The sequence below is a fragment of the Schistocerca piceifrons genome, chromosome 4 (assembly GCF_021461385.2).
Source record: "Schistocerca piceifrons isolate TAMUIC-IGC-003096 chromosome 4, iqSchPice1.1, whole genome shotgun sequence".
NCBI classification, from domain to species: Eukaryota; Metazoa; Arthropoda; class Insecta; order Orthoptera; family Acrididae; genus Schistocerca; species Schistocerca piceifrons.
In genome coordinates this window covers 249,410,056-249,425,623 of record NC_060141.1, presented here as the reverse complement: position 1 = coordinate 249,425,623, position 15,568 = coordinate 249,410,056, and the positions used below count along the sequence as shown (strand labels likewise).

The 15,568-nt window shown below is 41.0% G+C and overlaps 1 protein-coding gene across 2 annotated transcripts in view; it reads left to right on the top strand.

Annotated features, from left to right (window-relative positions):
- Positions 1–15,568, top strand: part of LOC124795059 (xenotropic and polytropic retrovirus receptor 1) — a 265,327-nt gene that overhangs the window by 197,578 nt on the left and 52,181 nt on the right. For both annotated transcript variants that reach the window (XM_047258858.1, XM_047258857.1), the window contains exon 6: positions 14,088–14,458. In XM_047258858.1, coding sequence (XP_047114814.1) covers positions 14,088–14,458 — 371 coding nt within the window. The remainder of the gene's footprint in view (positions 1–14,087; positions 14,459–15,568) is intronic.

Here is a 15,568-nt window from a genome sequence, read left to right as displayed (position 1 = left end):
ATAGTATGGAGAAAGTGATTCTCAAACAATTAATATCATAAGAAATTAACCATAACACTAATTCCTATGGCAGATATCAGTTATCAGTAGACAATGACTAACTATTAAGAAACTAAAAGAAGATGTAGGATTTAGGGAAGGAAACAAAACAGAAGAGGGAGTAAAAAAGCAAAACAAAAGAGCAACATAGGTTTGAACTTTAAATAACTAAGTAAACAAGATCAAAAAATTAGTAATCCCCAGGAGACATCTCACTAATAGCACCTACCACCACCTTGATAGTGGTATCAGTTCAGAAAGGGAGAGAGCCCTCAAGTCTCTTCAGGAATACCATATCTGGATGAATCCACCATGGATGATTAGCTATGAAATGGTGGGGATATTGATTGCTCCATTTCACCTGCTATTTCGAATGGTACCCAGACATTTTCTGTGGGGTCATGACCAGCTAATTTTGTGGACCCGACAATATGCAACAGGGCACCTGAGTGTTTGTCACACCTGGAACATGTATGTACAGCACTGGGAACATGGTAGTTTTTATCTTGGATGATGGAATGTATTCAGTAACACTATTAGTAAAGCTATAGTGAAGATCTAGAAGGAAGGGCAGTACTTGGTCATTGAGAATGGTAAAATAAACACCTGCTTCACATTCATGGTAACATGAAGGAGTGGGCCCAAGTCATTGCAGAAAAATACCCTGAAAACATTGCAGAACCACTACCAGGTTGAGCTACTTATACATTCTCCACACATCATGATTTAAATGCCTTATTGGGCAGTTAGTGCACTTGATGCCTTGTATCATTTGAAAAGAGGTAAAATTGTGACCAGTCAGGCAACATTGCATATGTTCAAGTCAGCTACTGATCAGTTTCTGAATTGTTTGGTCCACTGATGCAGAGAGCAAGGGCTATTGTGAGGTACCTATCTTCAAATGTCCAATGAATGCTTTTCCCTTTGCAGTGTCCACTCAGATAGTGGTTGAAATGAACCTCTTATCACTATCAGCAACAATTCCTTTACACTTGAAATCAGTTGCAGTTGTCAAGGTGTGACACACATCTCCAGTCCACTGTTCTTAAGCCATGCTACAAGGCTGTGTGTGATACACAATTCCTTGTAGAAATGTTGACCAGTTTGCACTGATACAGCAGCAAATTAGATAACTTAATTTACAGTATGGTCAGGGGTATGCCCTAACATGCTGGCTCCTGTCTGCCATTCACTCAGTTCTCCACATTGACCTATCTTACCAGCCTAACTCTGCAGAATTAACTGGCCCATCTCACCACTTTGACACCATGAGTTGAGTTGATTTTGGAAGGAGACCAAACTGCAAGGTCATCAGTCCCATCGGATTAGGGAATGAGGGGGAAGGAAGTTGGCCATGCCCTTTCAAAGGAACCATCCCAGCATTTGCCTGAAGCGATTTAGGGAAATCACAGAAAACCTAAATCAGGATGGCCAGACACAGGATTGAACCATTGTCCTGAATGCGAGTCCAGTGTGCTAACCACTGTGCCACCTCACTCGGTAAACACCATGACTTATGTCAGCAATGGAGGTGCCATGACTCCCTGGTACAAATTCTACTCTACACACAACACCCCAAAGCGACCAGAGTGCTCACTTAAGGAGTGTCTAATAACTTATCTGAATAACTTGTGTGTAGAGAAGTTTTGTCTTTTGTGCGTGTGTGTGGGAGGGGGAGGGGGTGGGGGTTGGGGTGGAAGCGGAAGGTTGCGGGAGGCAGCAATTTTTTTTTTTTTTTTTTTGTGTGTGTGTGTGTGTGTGTGTGTGTGTGTGTGTGTGTGTGTGTGTGTGTGTGTGTGTGTGTGTGTGTGTGTGTGTCCCCTTCCAATGTTGCCCAATTGAGATAGAAGGAATGATTAAAAAGTTTCCAATCAAAGGAGAAGTCTGTAACTACATGCTGCACCTACTCATCCAACAGGAATAATTGATCCCTCAAGGCCTTTTTCTAAGGGACTGATGGCATGATATTCACATGGGGAGGGATCAGGACAATAGGTCAGGTGCTAGAGTCTCCCAGTGGAAGCTAGCCTCCCAGATCCACCAGTGTCTTCTATCCAATCGTGACCTGCATGGAACCTGGCACACCGGTCCACAGTGGTGGTTTTTGACAAAAATCCCGACTCATACAAATTTTTCATTCTCCAGTGAATGTCTACTGGCATCTACCCTTTGGCAGGCAAGAAAAGACTAACAGCACACTGGTCCTGTTTACTCACAAGTGCTAATAACGTTGGCATAGTTCACATTTCCCATATGCATGTCGGAAAGAATTGAATGACATACTAATCCCTTGCCTGCATGTCAATGCATATATACCCTCATCAGAGTCATGCTACATTGCATATATGCTGCAGCAATGCACTCAAATGGAAACTTTTTGATCAACAACTATATTTCATCATTTTAGTGACTGCAATGACAATAGGTCATTAGACTCTAAGTTCCTTCCTCAGCATCCTTTATTTGCTCCTATGCCTCATCCTCTATTTATTAACACCTATAAATAGGATTTTTTCCTGCTATTTTCTGATGATTTTTTTCTGTTGTAAAATAGTTTCAAAAAGAAATTGATTTATTGGAGTTTAATGTCCAGTCAACAATGAGCTTATTCAAACTGAATAGAATCTTGGAAATAATGAAATTGGTCATGTCATTTTCGAGGCAACTATCCCAGCATTCATCTTAACTGTTTGACGAAAACCTAAACCTGGCTAGCCAGAGTTTTAACCTTGTTGTGAGTCCCTTGGGTAATCATAGCCCCATCTCGTTCAATTTTAGGTTTTTAGTCAGTTAGCCTAATAGTGTTCTCATGATGTGACCACAAGAGAGATTTGGCTAAAGAATCCATTTTTGAAAAAGAAATGTGAAATAACATTAGTGCAATAAGACTGCAAGCATTTCTACACATGCCCTATGAAAACAAAATACTTGAATATGGCAGCCTTATTGGGCTGTGAAAGGTGAGTGTGGCAATCATGTTAAACACACCTTTCGTGTAGTGTGTGTGTGTTTTCTGACCAATGTAGGCTTTGCCATGCTGACAAGGTATTTTGTAAGATTCCAGCCATCTGCAATCCCATCCCAGCATTCTTTACTGAACCAAGAACGTGGAAATATTTGTAGGTGGCCAGAACATTACATTGACATAATGTTTCCCTAGGAATCTGCCTAATTTCGACGAAATATTGCTGACATTTGCAAGGAATGCCCTGGACCTGAACCACTCCTTCTCCTCTTGCTCGTGTGGGTGGTCACATTTCTTTCTCCTTAAAGCCATGCTGATGTGATGTGGAGAATATCCATTATCTTTGAACACAGACTGTAGGTGTTCCAATTCCTTTCCAAGGTTGTCTTTATCAGACACAACATGTGCTTGGTGCACCATTGTTTGAAGGGTGTCCATAGTTTCTGACATGCGATGGCAGCTAGATGCCTGCAAATTGAGATCTGTGTGTGTGGGCTTGTAGTAGACAGGTTGCCCCATTTCCATCTGACCAACATGTTCAGAAATGGCAGACAGCCACCCTTCTCCATATCCATTGTGAATTGGGTATTCTCATGGGGTGAATTCAGGTTCTGCAAAAAATGTGACAGTTCTTCTTTACCATGGGGCCAAACTACAAAAATATCATCCACATATCATAGGGAGACTTTTGGTTTAAGTTCAGCCATATCAAGTGCCCTCTCTACAAAGTCATCCACAAGAGTTTTCTACCAGAAGGGAGAAAGGAGTACCCATGGCAACACCATCAATGTGATCAAATTTTCACTCTTGAATAGAAAGTAGATTGAGAAAAAGGCATGATGACATAATGGAAGACCTTCTTTGTGGATCTTCAGAAGACCGTATGAACTTGGTGGAACAGAGCTGTGAGGTCTTAATCTTTTTGCAACTTCTGCAGAACAAAAGAAGAATTCAACAGTACTGTCATTTTCCTTTCTAATCTTCTTGTGAGGTCTTTACCAATCTTCTGGTACTTGGGTCATTCCAAGATCCACAAAGGAGGTCTTCCATTACCTGCTATTGTGAGCAATATCGGTGCTCTGACATATTACTTAGGTAGGCATCTTGCTCTCTACTGATACCTTCTGTGGGGAAAGTCTCACATCATGTTTGCAACTCTGGTAAGTAGACTGAGGTCACATCAACTCAGTGAATTGGACTTATTAGTAAGATTTGATGTAATCTGTCTCTTCACTAGGGGTTCTCTCACGGATTCACTGTCACTCACCAGCAGTAAGTTCATAGCTGACATAACAGTGGTGTTTCGTAATGACCTTTTTTTAATTCATCATGACCTTTTTTTATTTCATCATGACATTTCCTTAACCTACTTTTTATTGAACAGTGAATATTTTGAACAAAGTGACAGTGTTGTCATAGGTAGTCCTCTCTCCCCTCTGGTAGCAAAGTCTTTTTTGGAAGATTTTGAGGGAAGGACACCAATTCAACCAAACTTAAACCAAAAGGCGTCTCATGATACATAGATGATACTTTTGTAGTGTGGCTCCATGGTGAGGAAGACCTGTCATTTTTTTTTTTTTTTTTTTTTTTGCAGCATTTGAATTCAATCCACAAGAATATCCAGTTTACAATGGACATGGAGAAGGACAGCTGTCTCCCATTTCTGCACATCTAGGTCAGTCAGAAAATGGATGAATCCTTGAGGCATTCCATCTACTGTAAATCCACACATACAGACCTGGATTTGCAGGCATCTGACTACCATGACCCCTCACAACCTATGGACATCCATCATATGGTGGGTACATGTAGTGTCTGATAGGCACAAGAGCTGAAACACCTACAATTTATGTTCAAAGATAATGGATATTCTCCACATCATGTAAGCATTGCCTTAAACAAGAAGAAACATGACCAGCCACATGAGCAAGAGGAGGAGTAGTGGTTCAAGTCCAGGGCATTCCTCCCATATGTTGACAATATTTTGTTGAAATCAGGCAAGTTCCTAAGGAAACATTATGCCAAAGCAGCCTACAATGACATGCCCTTCTCAGTTTGGTAAAGGATGATCCTGGATTGGAGATGGCTGGAATCTGCAGAATACCTTGTCAGTGTCGTGTGGCATAGCCTAAATTGGTCACACACACACACACACACACACACACACACACACTCTCTCTCTCTCTCTCTCTCTCTCTCTCTCTCTCTCTCTCTCTCTATGTGAAAGGTGCAGTACTTGCCTTTTGCAGCCCAGTAAGTCTCCCATATTCAAGCACTGTTTTGCTGTAGGGAATTCTATGAGTTGTTCTGCCACAGAAATCTTGGCGTTGATTCAGTTATTAAGGAATGAGTGGAAATACATTTGGTGGAAGATCTTATTAGTCATGATGGCAGCTTTCAACTGGATAGGGTAGGAGGCCTATTGATTTCTTAATAGCTACAGAAAAAAAACATTTAGTGACAATTAATTTATTAATTTTACACGTGAATTTTTACTCTGTAAGCACTCATTCCAAGAGAGTATGTATGTAGTATCACCATTACAAATGAACCTGTGCACCATAGATAGAACAACATTCTAAGAGGGTACGAAACTCAACAGAGGTCACTCATGTAAAGGGAACTTTCATGCCTGTGTCTCTGCACTAATTTATGGTAGAGAATTAACATTGTGAACCAGCAATCTCCAGTGCGAAACACTCATCTGAAGACAGTTGAATGGTTGTGAACTGAAATACAATGGCAAGAAGTTAGCATCATCCATTTGCAATCCCAAAACTTCATGGAATAGTCCAGTATTTCATTCACACTTTGTATTTGGAAGTGACATGTTTACAAAATATGCAAATGTCAAATTAAGAACTTTGTCATATACTCCTTTTTCCCAATCTGTGCAATTATACTAAACACCAAAGCATCCCATGGACTTTTATAATTCTTTCTAAATAAATTCTCCCAGTACAGACCCTCTTCTACCTTGCTTTCAAAGATCTTCTCGGATATTTTTGCACAATAACATACAAAACTGTATGAAAATCACATCTTTGTTCCATTGTGCACAGAGATTTGAGAAGACTGAAGAAAGGAAGATACAGGACAGAACAGAAAGGACCTGATGAGAAAAGAAGCATAGCTTTGGACCACAAAGGTTCATAATGGACCTAATTTATGAAATAAGACAATTACAAGATCACTATTAGAAGTATGGATGATGTGGTAGCTTTCCTCAGTGTAGAAGATACATATGATAGTATATGCAAAAGGAAAGTGTGGAAACTTTAAAGAACAATAGGGTGGGCAATTACTGGCTTGGTGCATAAGTTCATAGTATGAGGCCTGTTCAGAAAGTAAGCTCCGATTGATTGCCAAATTGAAACCACAGTGAACATCAGAAATGTTTTACTTGTAACAATTAGCTACACCTTTCAGCTACTTCTCTACGTAGTCGACGTTCTGACTTAGACTTTTGTCATAGCATTGTACCAACTTTTCAATAGCCTCATCATAGAAGGCAGCCGCCAGTGCTTTCCGCCAATTCTCCACGCTGGCCTACACCTCGTTGTCTGTGTCAAAATGTCTTTAAAGACAGCGGTTCATGTGACCAGAGATGAAACTCAGGGGGAGACAATTGCGGACTGTATTGTGGGTAATCTCACATTTCCATTTGAAAATGATGCAGGAGCATCTTCATTGCCCCTGCAGAATGCGGCTGAGAATTGTCTTGGAGAAGAAACAGCACGACAGTTATGTAATGTTAGCTGCATAGCTTCAGGCGAAATTTCTCACCAGGCCCTCGTACTTGGCGGCAGACACTATTTTCTAGACATCTTTACGCACTCACTGCGAGCTCAGAAATGAGAAGAGCGACGTGATGCTAACTGGGGTTATACTAGAGACACTACCCAACACATCTGTGCAGAGCTTTATCGGATTTTCATAGTCGTTTCCATTTCGCGACCGATCGGAGCTTACTTTCTGAACGCCCCTCGTATTTTTTCATAAGTTTAATAAACAGAACAGATATGCTTAACAGAGATATTACTCATCTGTAATATATTCTCATTCACTATTTACAACAGTCTGTAAATGCTGGGGTAACTTTCTGATTCTGTGATTGCAGAAATCATGTGGTTTTGAGGCAAAGAACTTGTTGAGCCATGTTCAGAGCACATTTTCATCTACAAAAGAAGTTCCTTGAAGGTTGTTTGATAGAGAGCAGAAAAGGTGAAATCTGAAGGTGCAAGATCAGGTGAAGAAGGTTGCTTGGAATGACTTTCAAACCCAGTCCTTGTATACTTTTAAAAAAAAATTTTTATCAGTCTAGCAGAATGCCAGTGGGCATTATCTTGGAGTAGCTACACTTCATACAGTCTTTCCTGTCATTGTTCTTGGACTGCATCTGCAAGACATCTCAAATGATGACAATAAATGTCAGCAGTGATGGTTACACTTAGGGGAAGCAATTCGTAGTACACTACTCTTCCACCATATGCACATCTTTTGTGGATGTGTGCAGATCTTTGTATGTGGAATTGCTGCTTAGTTTGGGCTCAATCAATCCTTTATTTTCCTTATGTTAGCATGAAGACACCATTTATCATCACCAGAAACAATACAGGATAGGAATGGTTGGTGTTGTTCATGAGCCAATTGATGTTGAGCACTCAGGGATGCACAAACGGCTAGCTGACAATTTTTTGTGATTTTGGCTTAGAGCAGGAGGTACCAACACAACCAAATCTTGAACCTTCCCCACTGGATAAAATACCACATAATAGTGGAATGCTCACAGTTCATCATATTTGACAGTTCTTGAGTACAATGATATGGATCATTGTGAATTAATGTGTTTAAGCAATCTTCTTCAAACTATGAAGATCTTCCTGAAACTGGAGAGTCATATCAAGATGACCCTCATTAAAGCCCTTTCTCTTGCCATGTTCTGTCTAGTGGCACTATCCCCATCCCATACATCACCAAATGTTTCTTGCTGCTTCCACAGCTATCACCCCTCTTTTGAACTCAAACAGAAAAATATGTCTGAAATGTTCTGATCTCTCCAATTGGCACTCCATTTTCTTGTGTCCACGTCCCCACTCACTATCTCCAAATGACAAAATGACAATCTGTTAACTCAAATAGCACCAGTGAACTACAAATAAAAATGACAATCAATAAAAAAAACCTATAGCAACCAGATTACCAATGTGCAAAACAAAAATGCTATGAACTTGTGCACCAATTTAATTGATCACATGGAAAGTAAGAGGTGTGCAGAGGAAATCCAAGCTGCATAAATGTTGGGCTAGGAGAGAAGATATTAGCTGTAGCAGAGAAATGAGCTAAAATAAGTAAGTGCTCTATCACCATTGCTTTTCATCACAGTAATGGATGAAATGTTGCCAAGAGTGGCAGGACAGATTGGAAAAGGAAATGTGAAAGCAATGTTGTTTCATTGTTTTGTTAAGGGTTGAACATCCACTACTTCATATAATGTTTGAATTGAATTGAATTGAATTTTATTATTGTAGAGAGCTCACAGGTTATCTGAGGTGTTAGAAGTGTCAATATAATTACAGTACACACATGTTCACAATACAAAAAAATTACTAATTGCTATATGGTAGTTGCATTTCAGGGAGAGCATATGGGAATGATTGACAGGAATGGGGGAAAGAAATACAGGAGAAGAAGAATGGGTAGCTTCGAGGACTGAAGTAGTGAAGGCAGCAGAGGGTCAAGTAGGTAAAAAGACAAGGGCTAGTAGAAATCATTGGATAGCAGAAGAAATATTGAATTTAATTGATGAAAGGACAAAATATAAAAATGCATTAAATGAAGCAGGCAAAAAGGAATACAAATTCTCAAAAATGAGATCGACAGGAAGTGCAAAATGGCTAAGCAGGGATGGCTAGAGGACAAATGTAAGGATGTAGAGACACACATCACTAGGTGTAAGATAGATACTGCCTACAGGAAAATTAGATAGACCTTTGGAGACAAGAGAGCCACTTGTATGAATATCAAGAGCTCAGATGGAAACCCTGTTCTAAGCAAAGAGGGGAAAGCAGAAAGGTGGAAGCAGTATATAGAGGGTCTATACAAGGGTGATGTACTTGAGGACAATATTATGGAAATGGAAGAGGATATAGATGAAGATGAAATGGGAGATATGATACTGCATGAAGAGTTTGACAGAGCACTGAAAGACCTAAGTCGAAACAAGGCCCCAGGAGTAGACAACATTCCATTAGAACTCCTGACAGCCATGGGAGAGCCAGCCCTGAGAAAACTCTACCATCTGGTGAGCAAGATGTACGAGACAGGTGAAATACCATTAGACTTCAAGAAGAATATAATTATTTCAATCTCAAAGAAAGCAGGTGATGACAGATGTGAAAATTACCAAACTATCAGTTTAGTTAGTCACAGCTGCAAAATACTAATGCGAATTGCATAAAGATGAGTGGAAAAACTGGTAGAAGCCGAACTCAGGGAAGGTCATTTTGGAAGATCATTTTAGATTGTGTAAAAATATTGGAACATGTGAGGCAATATTGAGCCTACAACTTATATAAGAAGATAGATTGAGGAAAGGCAAACCTATGTTTCTAGTATTTGTAGACTTAGAGAAAGCTTTTGACAATGTTGACTGGAATACTCTCTTTCAAATTCTGAAGGTGACAGGGGTAAAATACAGGGAGAGAAGGGCTATTTACAATCTGTGCAGAAACCAGAAGGTAGTTATAAGAGTTGAGGGACATGAAAGGGAAGCAGTGGTTGGGAAGGGAGTGAGATAGGGTTATAACCTATCCCCGATGTTATTTAATCTGTATATTGAGCAAGCAGTAAAGGAAACAAAAGAAAAATTTGGAGTAGGAATTAAAATCCACGGAGAAGAAAAAAAACTTTGAGGTTCGCCGATGACATTGTGATTCCGTCAGAGACAGCAAAGGGCCTGGAAGAGTAGTTGAACGGAATGGACAGTGTCTTGAAAGGAGGATATAAGATGAACATCAACAAAAGCAAAACAAGAATAATGGAATGTAGTCAAATTAATTCAGGTGATGTTGAGGGAATTAGATTAGGAAATGAGACGCTTAAAGTAGTAGATGAGTTTTGCTATTTGGGGAGCAAAATAACTGATGATGGTTGAAGTAGAGAGGGTATAAAGTGTAGACTGGCAATGGGAAGGAAAGTGTTTCTGAAGAAGAGAAATTTTTTAACATCGAGTATAGATGTAAGTGTCAGGAAGTCGTTTCTGAAAGTATTTGTATGGAGTGTAGCCGTGTATGGAAGTGAAACATGGACGATAAATAGTTTGGACAAGAAGAGAATAGAAGCTTTCAAAATGTGATGCTACACAAGAATTCTGAAGATTAGATGGGTAGAGCACATAACTAATGAGGATGTATTGACTAGAATTGGGGAGAAGAGAAGTTTGTGGCACAACTTGACTAGAAGAAGGGATCGGTTGGTAGGATATGTTCGGAGGCATCGAGGGATCACTAGTTTACTATTGGAGGGCAGCGTGGAGGGTAAAAATTTTAGAGAGATACCAAGAGATGAATACACTAAGCAGATTCAGAAGGATGTAGGTTACAGTAGGTACTGGGAGATGAAGAAGCTTGCACAGGATAGAGTAGCATGGAGAGCTGCATCAAAACAGCCCCTGGACTGAAGACCACAACAACAACAACAACAACAACAACAACAACTGCAGTTGATATTATGAGTATGGGTATTGTGGTAGCTTTTCTCAATGTAGGAAACACAATAGGAAAGAATATTTACAAAATTACAATAAAGTCTGCATTTTGTTACTGTTCACTTATCTATTACTTCCACTTGTGCCAACTGTGGGAAGCGCCACTCCCCCTGCTCACCCTTCTACCCATTTTCCATAAGGAGTGGTGAATAATGGAAATCAAAAACCTGGGCAGGTTCACCTATCAAGATGCAAAGAGAAAATACAAATGCCTTAATCCTGTTCCAATGACTGCATCCTATGCTGTGACTATGACTCCGCTGCCCCCGTTGGAGACGGCTGTCCCTGCAGTTGTTAAACCCCCAGTGGGCCCTCAGGGCTGCCCTGACTCTTCCCCCATGTCCATGATGGGGGACACTGCTTCTTCTGGACACTGGACACCAACCCTCAAATTGACGGGGATATCGGAGGCCCCCCACCAGAGGTAAGCCAGCCTCCTCCAGTTTCTCTCGTGCAGAAAGGGTCCCTTGGAAGTCTAACTTCTAAGGCATCCTCCAGCATGACAGCTGACATCAGTGAGTGACTCAAGGAGCCTTGAGTGGCAGATTGAAGAGTTTTCTGCTCTTCGTCTGTCCCTGACCCCCCCCCCCCCCCCCCCCTCCTGCGACTCCCTCCCAGGTTGCTTCAAAGGAGCAGCATGGGGAAGGGAAGAAGAAGAAGAGGAAGAGGAAGAAGAAGAAGAAGAAGAAGAGGAAGAAGCTGGGTAAGAAGGAAGAGGTTCAGGTTGTCTCTGTGTCACCTGTTCTTACCAGCTCTGCATCTGAGTATGATTTGCAGATTTTGGTGTCCCCCAATGACCTTAATCTCGCCCCCACCTCAGACGTAATGGTTCTCAACTTAGGCTCTCCTTCAGTGGCAGTAGATGACCTGGTGGCATAATTTGCCTCCTCAGTCCCATGCCTTTTTCAGCTGCAGACAATGTCATTCTCCAGTGGAATTGCAGCTGTTTTCTCCACCACCTTGCTGAGCTCCCACAACTTATCAGCTTTCACCCTTTCTTCTGCATTGCTCTCCAGGAAACTTGAATTCCGGTGATGCAAACCCCCACCCTCTATGGCTATCAGGGTTATTATAAGAATTGAGCAATTTATGCAAGGATATCTGGTGGAGTCTGCGTCTACATCCTTAACTCTCTTTACAGTGAGTGTGTACCTCTTCAAACGCCTTTAGAGGCTGTCGCTGTTAGGGTGTGGATGCCTCAAGCTGTTACTGTTTGCAGTATCTATCTTCCACTGGATGGTGATGTCCCACAACATGTACTGGCTGTGCTGATAGCCCAACTGCCACCAACTTTTCTGTTACTGGGCAACTTAAACACCCATAAACCTTTGTGGGATGGGTTGGTGGCAACAGGACGAGGCACTGTCACAGAACAAGTGTTGGCACAGCTCAACCTTACCCTCTTAAATAATGATGCCTCCACCCATTTCAGTGTGGCGCATGGCACATACTCAGTCAACGACCTTTCAGTCTGCAGCCCTGGCCTTCTACCATTTGTCCAATGGAGTGTGCAGTAGTGAAAACTTTCCGATCTTCCTGTCACTGCCACAGCGTCACTCTTCTGTGTGCCTCCCAAGGTGGGCTTTGAATAAGGCTGACTGGAACTCGTTCGCCTTCATTGCCACTATTGAGCCTCTTTCTCATGATGCCATTGATGTGGTGGTTCACATGATAACCACCAGCATCGTTTCTGCAGCAGAATCTGCAATTCTCTGTTCTTCCTGGTCCCCTCGGTGGAGGATTGTGCCTTGGTGGTCGCCGTAGATCGCTGAGGTGATTAGAGATTGCAGACGGGCCCTCCAATGTCATAAGTAGCACCCATCACTTGAACACCACCTTACCTTGAAGCAGGTCCGTGCCCGAGTCCATCACCTAATTCGCCAATGGAAACAGGAGTGCTGGGGAAGGTATGTCTCCACCATTGGCATCCGTACCTCTCCATCACAGGTTTGGACTATGGTTAGGTGACACTCTGGATATCAGACCCCTGTCAGTGTACCTGGGCTTTCCCTGAATGGAGCAGTCTGTACTGACTCAGACATGATTCCAGAACTCTTAGCAGAGCATTATGCTGAGAGTTCCGCTTCTATGAATTACCCGCTGGCCTTCCACTCACTGAAAGAGTGGTTGGAACATTGGAACCTTTCATTCCGTACATGCCACCCTGAATCGTACAATGCTTCATTCAGTGAGTGGGAATTCCAAAGTGCCTATCCGCTTGCCCTGATACAGCTCCTGGGCCGGACCACATCCACTATCAGATGCTCAAACACCTCTCGGTGGACTGCCAGTGACACCTTCTCGACCTTTTCAACCATATCTGGGTTGAGGGTGAATTCGCATCACAATGGCGAGAAAGCATCATCATACCAATGTTGAAACCACTGGAGGTGGACAGCTACCATCCCATTAGCCTTAGAAACGTCCTGTCCAAGTTGCTCAAATGCATGGTGAGCTGGGGCCTTCTGGCTCCATCTCAGGGTGGGTTCCGTAAGGGCCACTCTACCACCAATAATGTGGTCTGCCTGGAGTCTGCCATCCGTACGGCAATTGCCCACTGTCAGCATCTGGTTGCCGTCTTCTTTGACATGCGGAAGGTATACGATACAACATGGTGACATCACATCCTCACCACACTTCATGGGTGGGGTCTTGTACTATGAGGTGTCAAAACCAAAGGTGCTCTTTATCAAACACAATTAATGCGTTTGAGCAGAGCATTAAAAGACAAATGATCACAATACAGTGAGAGGCGTGATAAAGTGATTTTGCAGCATGACAATGCTCGACCCCACGTTGCAAAAGAGGTCAAAACATACTTGGAAATGTTAAAATGGGAAGTTCTACCCCACCCATCATCGTATTCTCCAGACATCACTCCCTCTGACTATCACCTGTTTAGATCAATGGCGCTTGGCTGGCTGACCAACACATCCAATCTCATGAAGAAGTCACAATTGGATCAATTCCTGGATCGCTTGAAAAGATGAACAATTTTTTACATAGGATTCATACACTTCCAGAAAGATGGGAGTAAGTAGTGGCCAGCAATGGAAAATACTTTGAATGATACATGTGTAAGCAATTTGTTTCATTAAAGCCTCAAATGTTGGGGAAAAAACAGCAGAAGCAAAGTTTTACGACTTGTACCTTTGCACCAAGACTAGTGTATTTAAGTAACATGTGACTAAACATCAAATGCTGTGGTGTGATGAAACAATGTTTTTTGTTTAAAACTGTGATGTATACAATACAACATGCAAAGTATAATTGTTTAATATTTGTAATACTTACATCCTATTTTTGTCATTGCAGCAATTTTCCATAATGGTGGATCTGATAACCTGAAGACTGCTTTTAAGCTGTATCGAGGTCCACTCCTGATCATAGAATTTTTATTTCTGATGGGCATAAATGTGTATGGTTGGCGATCTTCTGGGGTCAATCATGTACTTATTTTTGAACTTGATCCTCGAAATCATCTTTCTGAACAGCATTTGATGGAGCTGGCTGCTATATTTGGAGTTGTTTGGACCTTAAGTGTACTGAGCTTTTTATACAGTGAATCTCTTAGTATACCACCCTATGTAAATCCACTGTCTCTTATTATTTTAATGGTTGTGTTCTTGGTTAACCCTGTGAGGACATTCAGATATGAGGCCAGGCTGTGGACTATGAAAGTTCTGGTGAGTAGCAATTTGACAAAGATGATAATTATGCTATAGTTACTTTTAATGTAATGGACACCTATCTTCTGCGATATAAAGTATAATTCTGAGAAACAATTACAAATAGTGTTGTCTGATCACACAGTAGCATCTGTTTCTGTGACCTGTTGTAAGCTTTGTACTGATAAAAAATATGTCTTCTAAACATGCATTGGTCATGCAGTTTAACAATACTACAGAGCTGTTCTTGACCATCGGTCTTCAATTATGTCCTCCTCCTTCTCTCTGATGATATTCAGTGGAAAGTTAACAACCTGCACTCTTTCAGGGAGAACAACTTCTGAAAGAAACCAGTGCTAGCTAAAAATATCTGAAGTCATGAGACCATTCTATCATGCCTGTATTAGACAAGAGATTTAGTTCACCAAACTTAAGGACACATTTAATGTAACAGACAACTAGAGGTGTGGGGTGACTATATGCAACACATGAAATAATTCCAAAGCAATATCCAAATAATGTTAAAGAACAAAAGCACACAACAATTATGAGAAGCAATCCAATTAACAAACACCAAGTTCCCATAAGAAAGCACATATTCAAGCTGACCTCAGATCATAGTAAAATCTTGTTTGACCATCTTGTTTGGATGTGCCCAGGTCTATGGTACACCTAGACAGTGTTAGTATTCATACTTTTCAACTGACTAACTAAATCATTATTCCCCTCAAATTTGTGTACATATTTCAAACTTGAAATCCACTACTAAATAAAGGCATCCTTCCTAGTTTTCTGGAAACTGGACTCCTGTTTCTTTACCACTCAGGTACAAATATTATTAGCCAGCTTCATTTTTCCACTAATTAAATAAAAACTAAGTAAAATAAAATTTTTAAAAATCTTGCTGCTCTTGCTCTTAACTTCTGTTTCATACTCAGCATTTTTGTAACTTATTGGTATTTAGAGACTGCTGTCAACTGTTCATATATTAAAGCAGTGAAATTTATTTAATAAGAGTACTAAAGTTAATCATAATTTATATCCCTGAGTCTAAATTTCTGATTAATTATAGAAGGGTTGGCTAATAAGGCATTTCTTTATTTTATTTTACTTTACTTTATTTTTGAA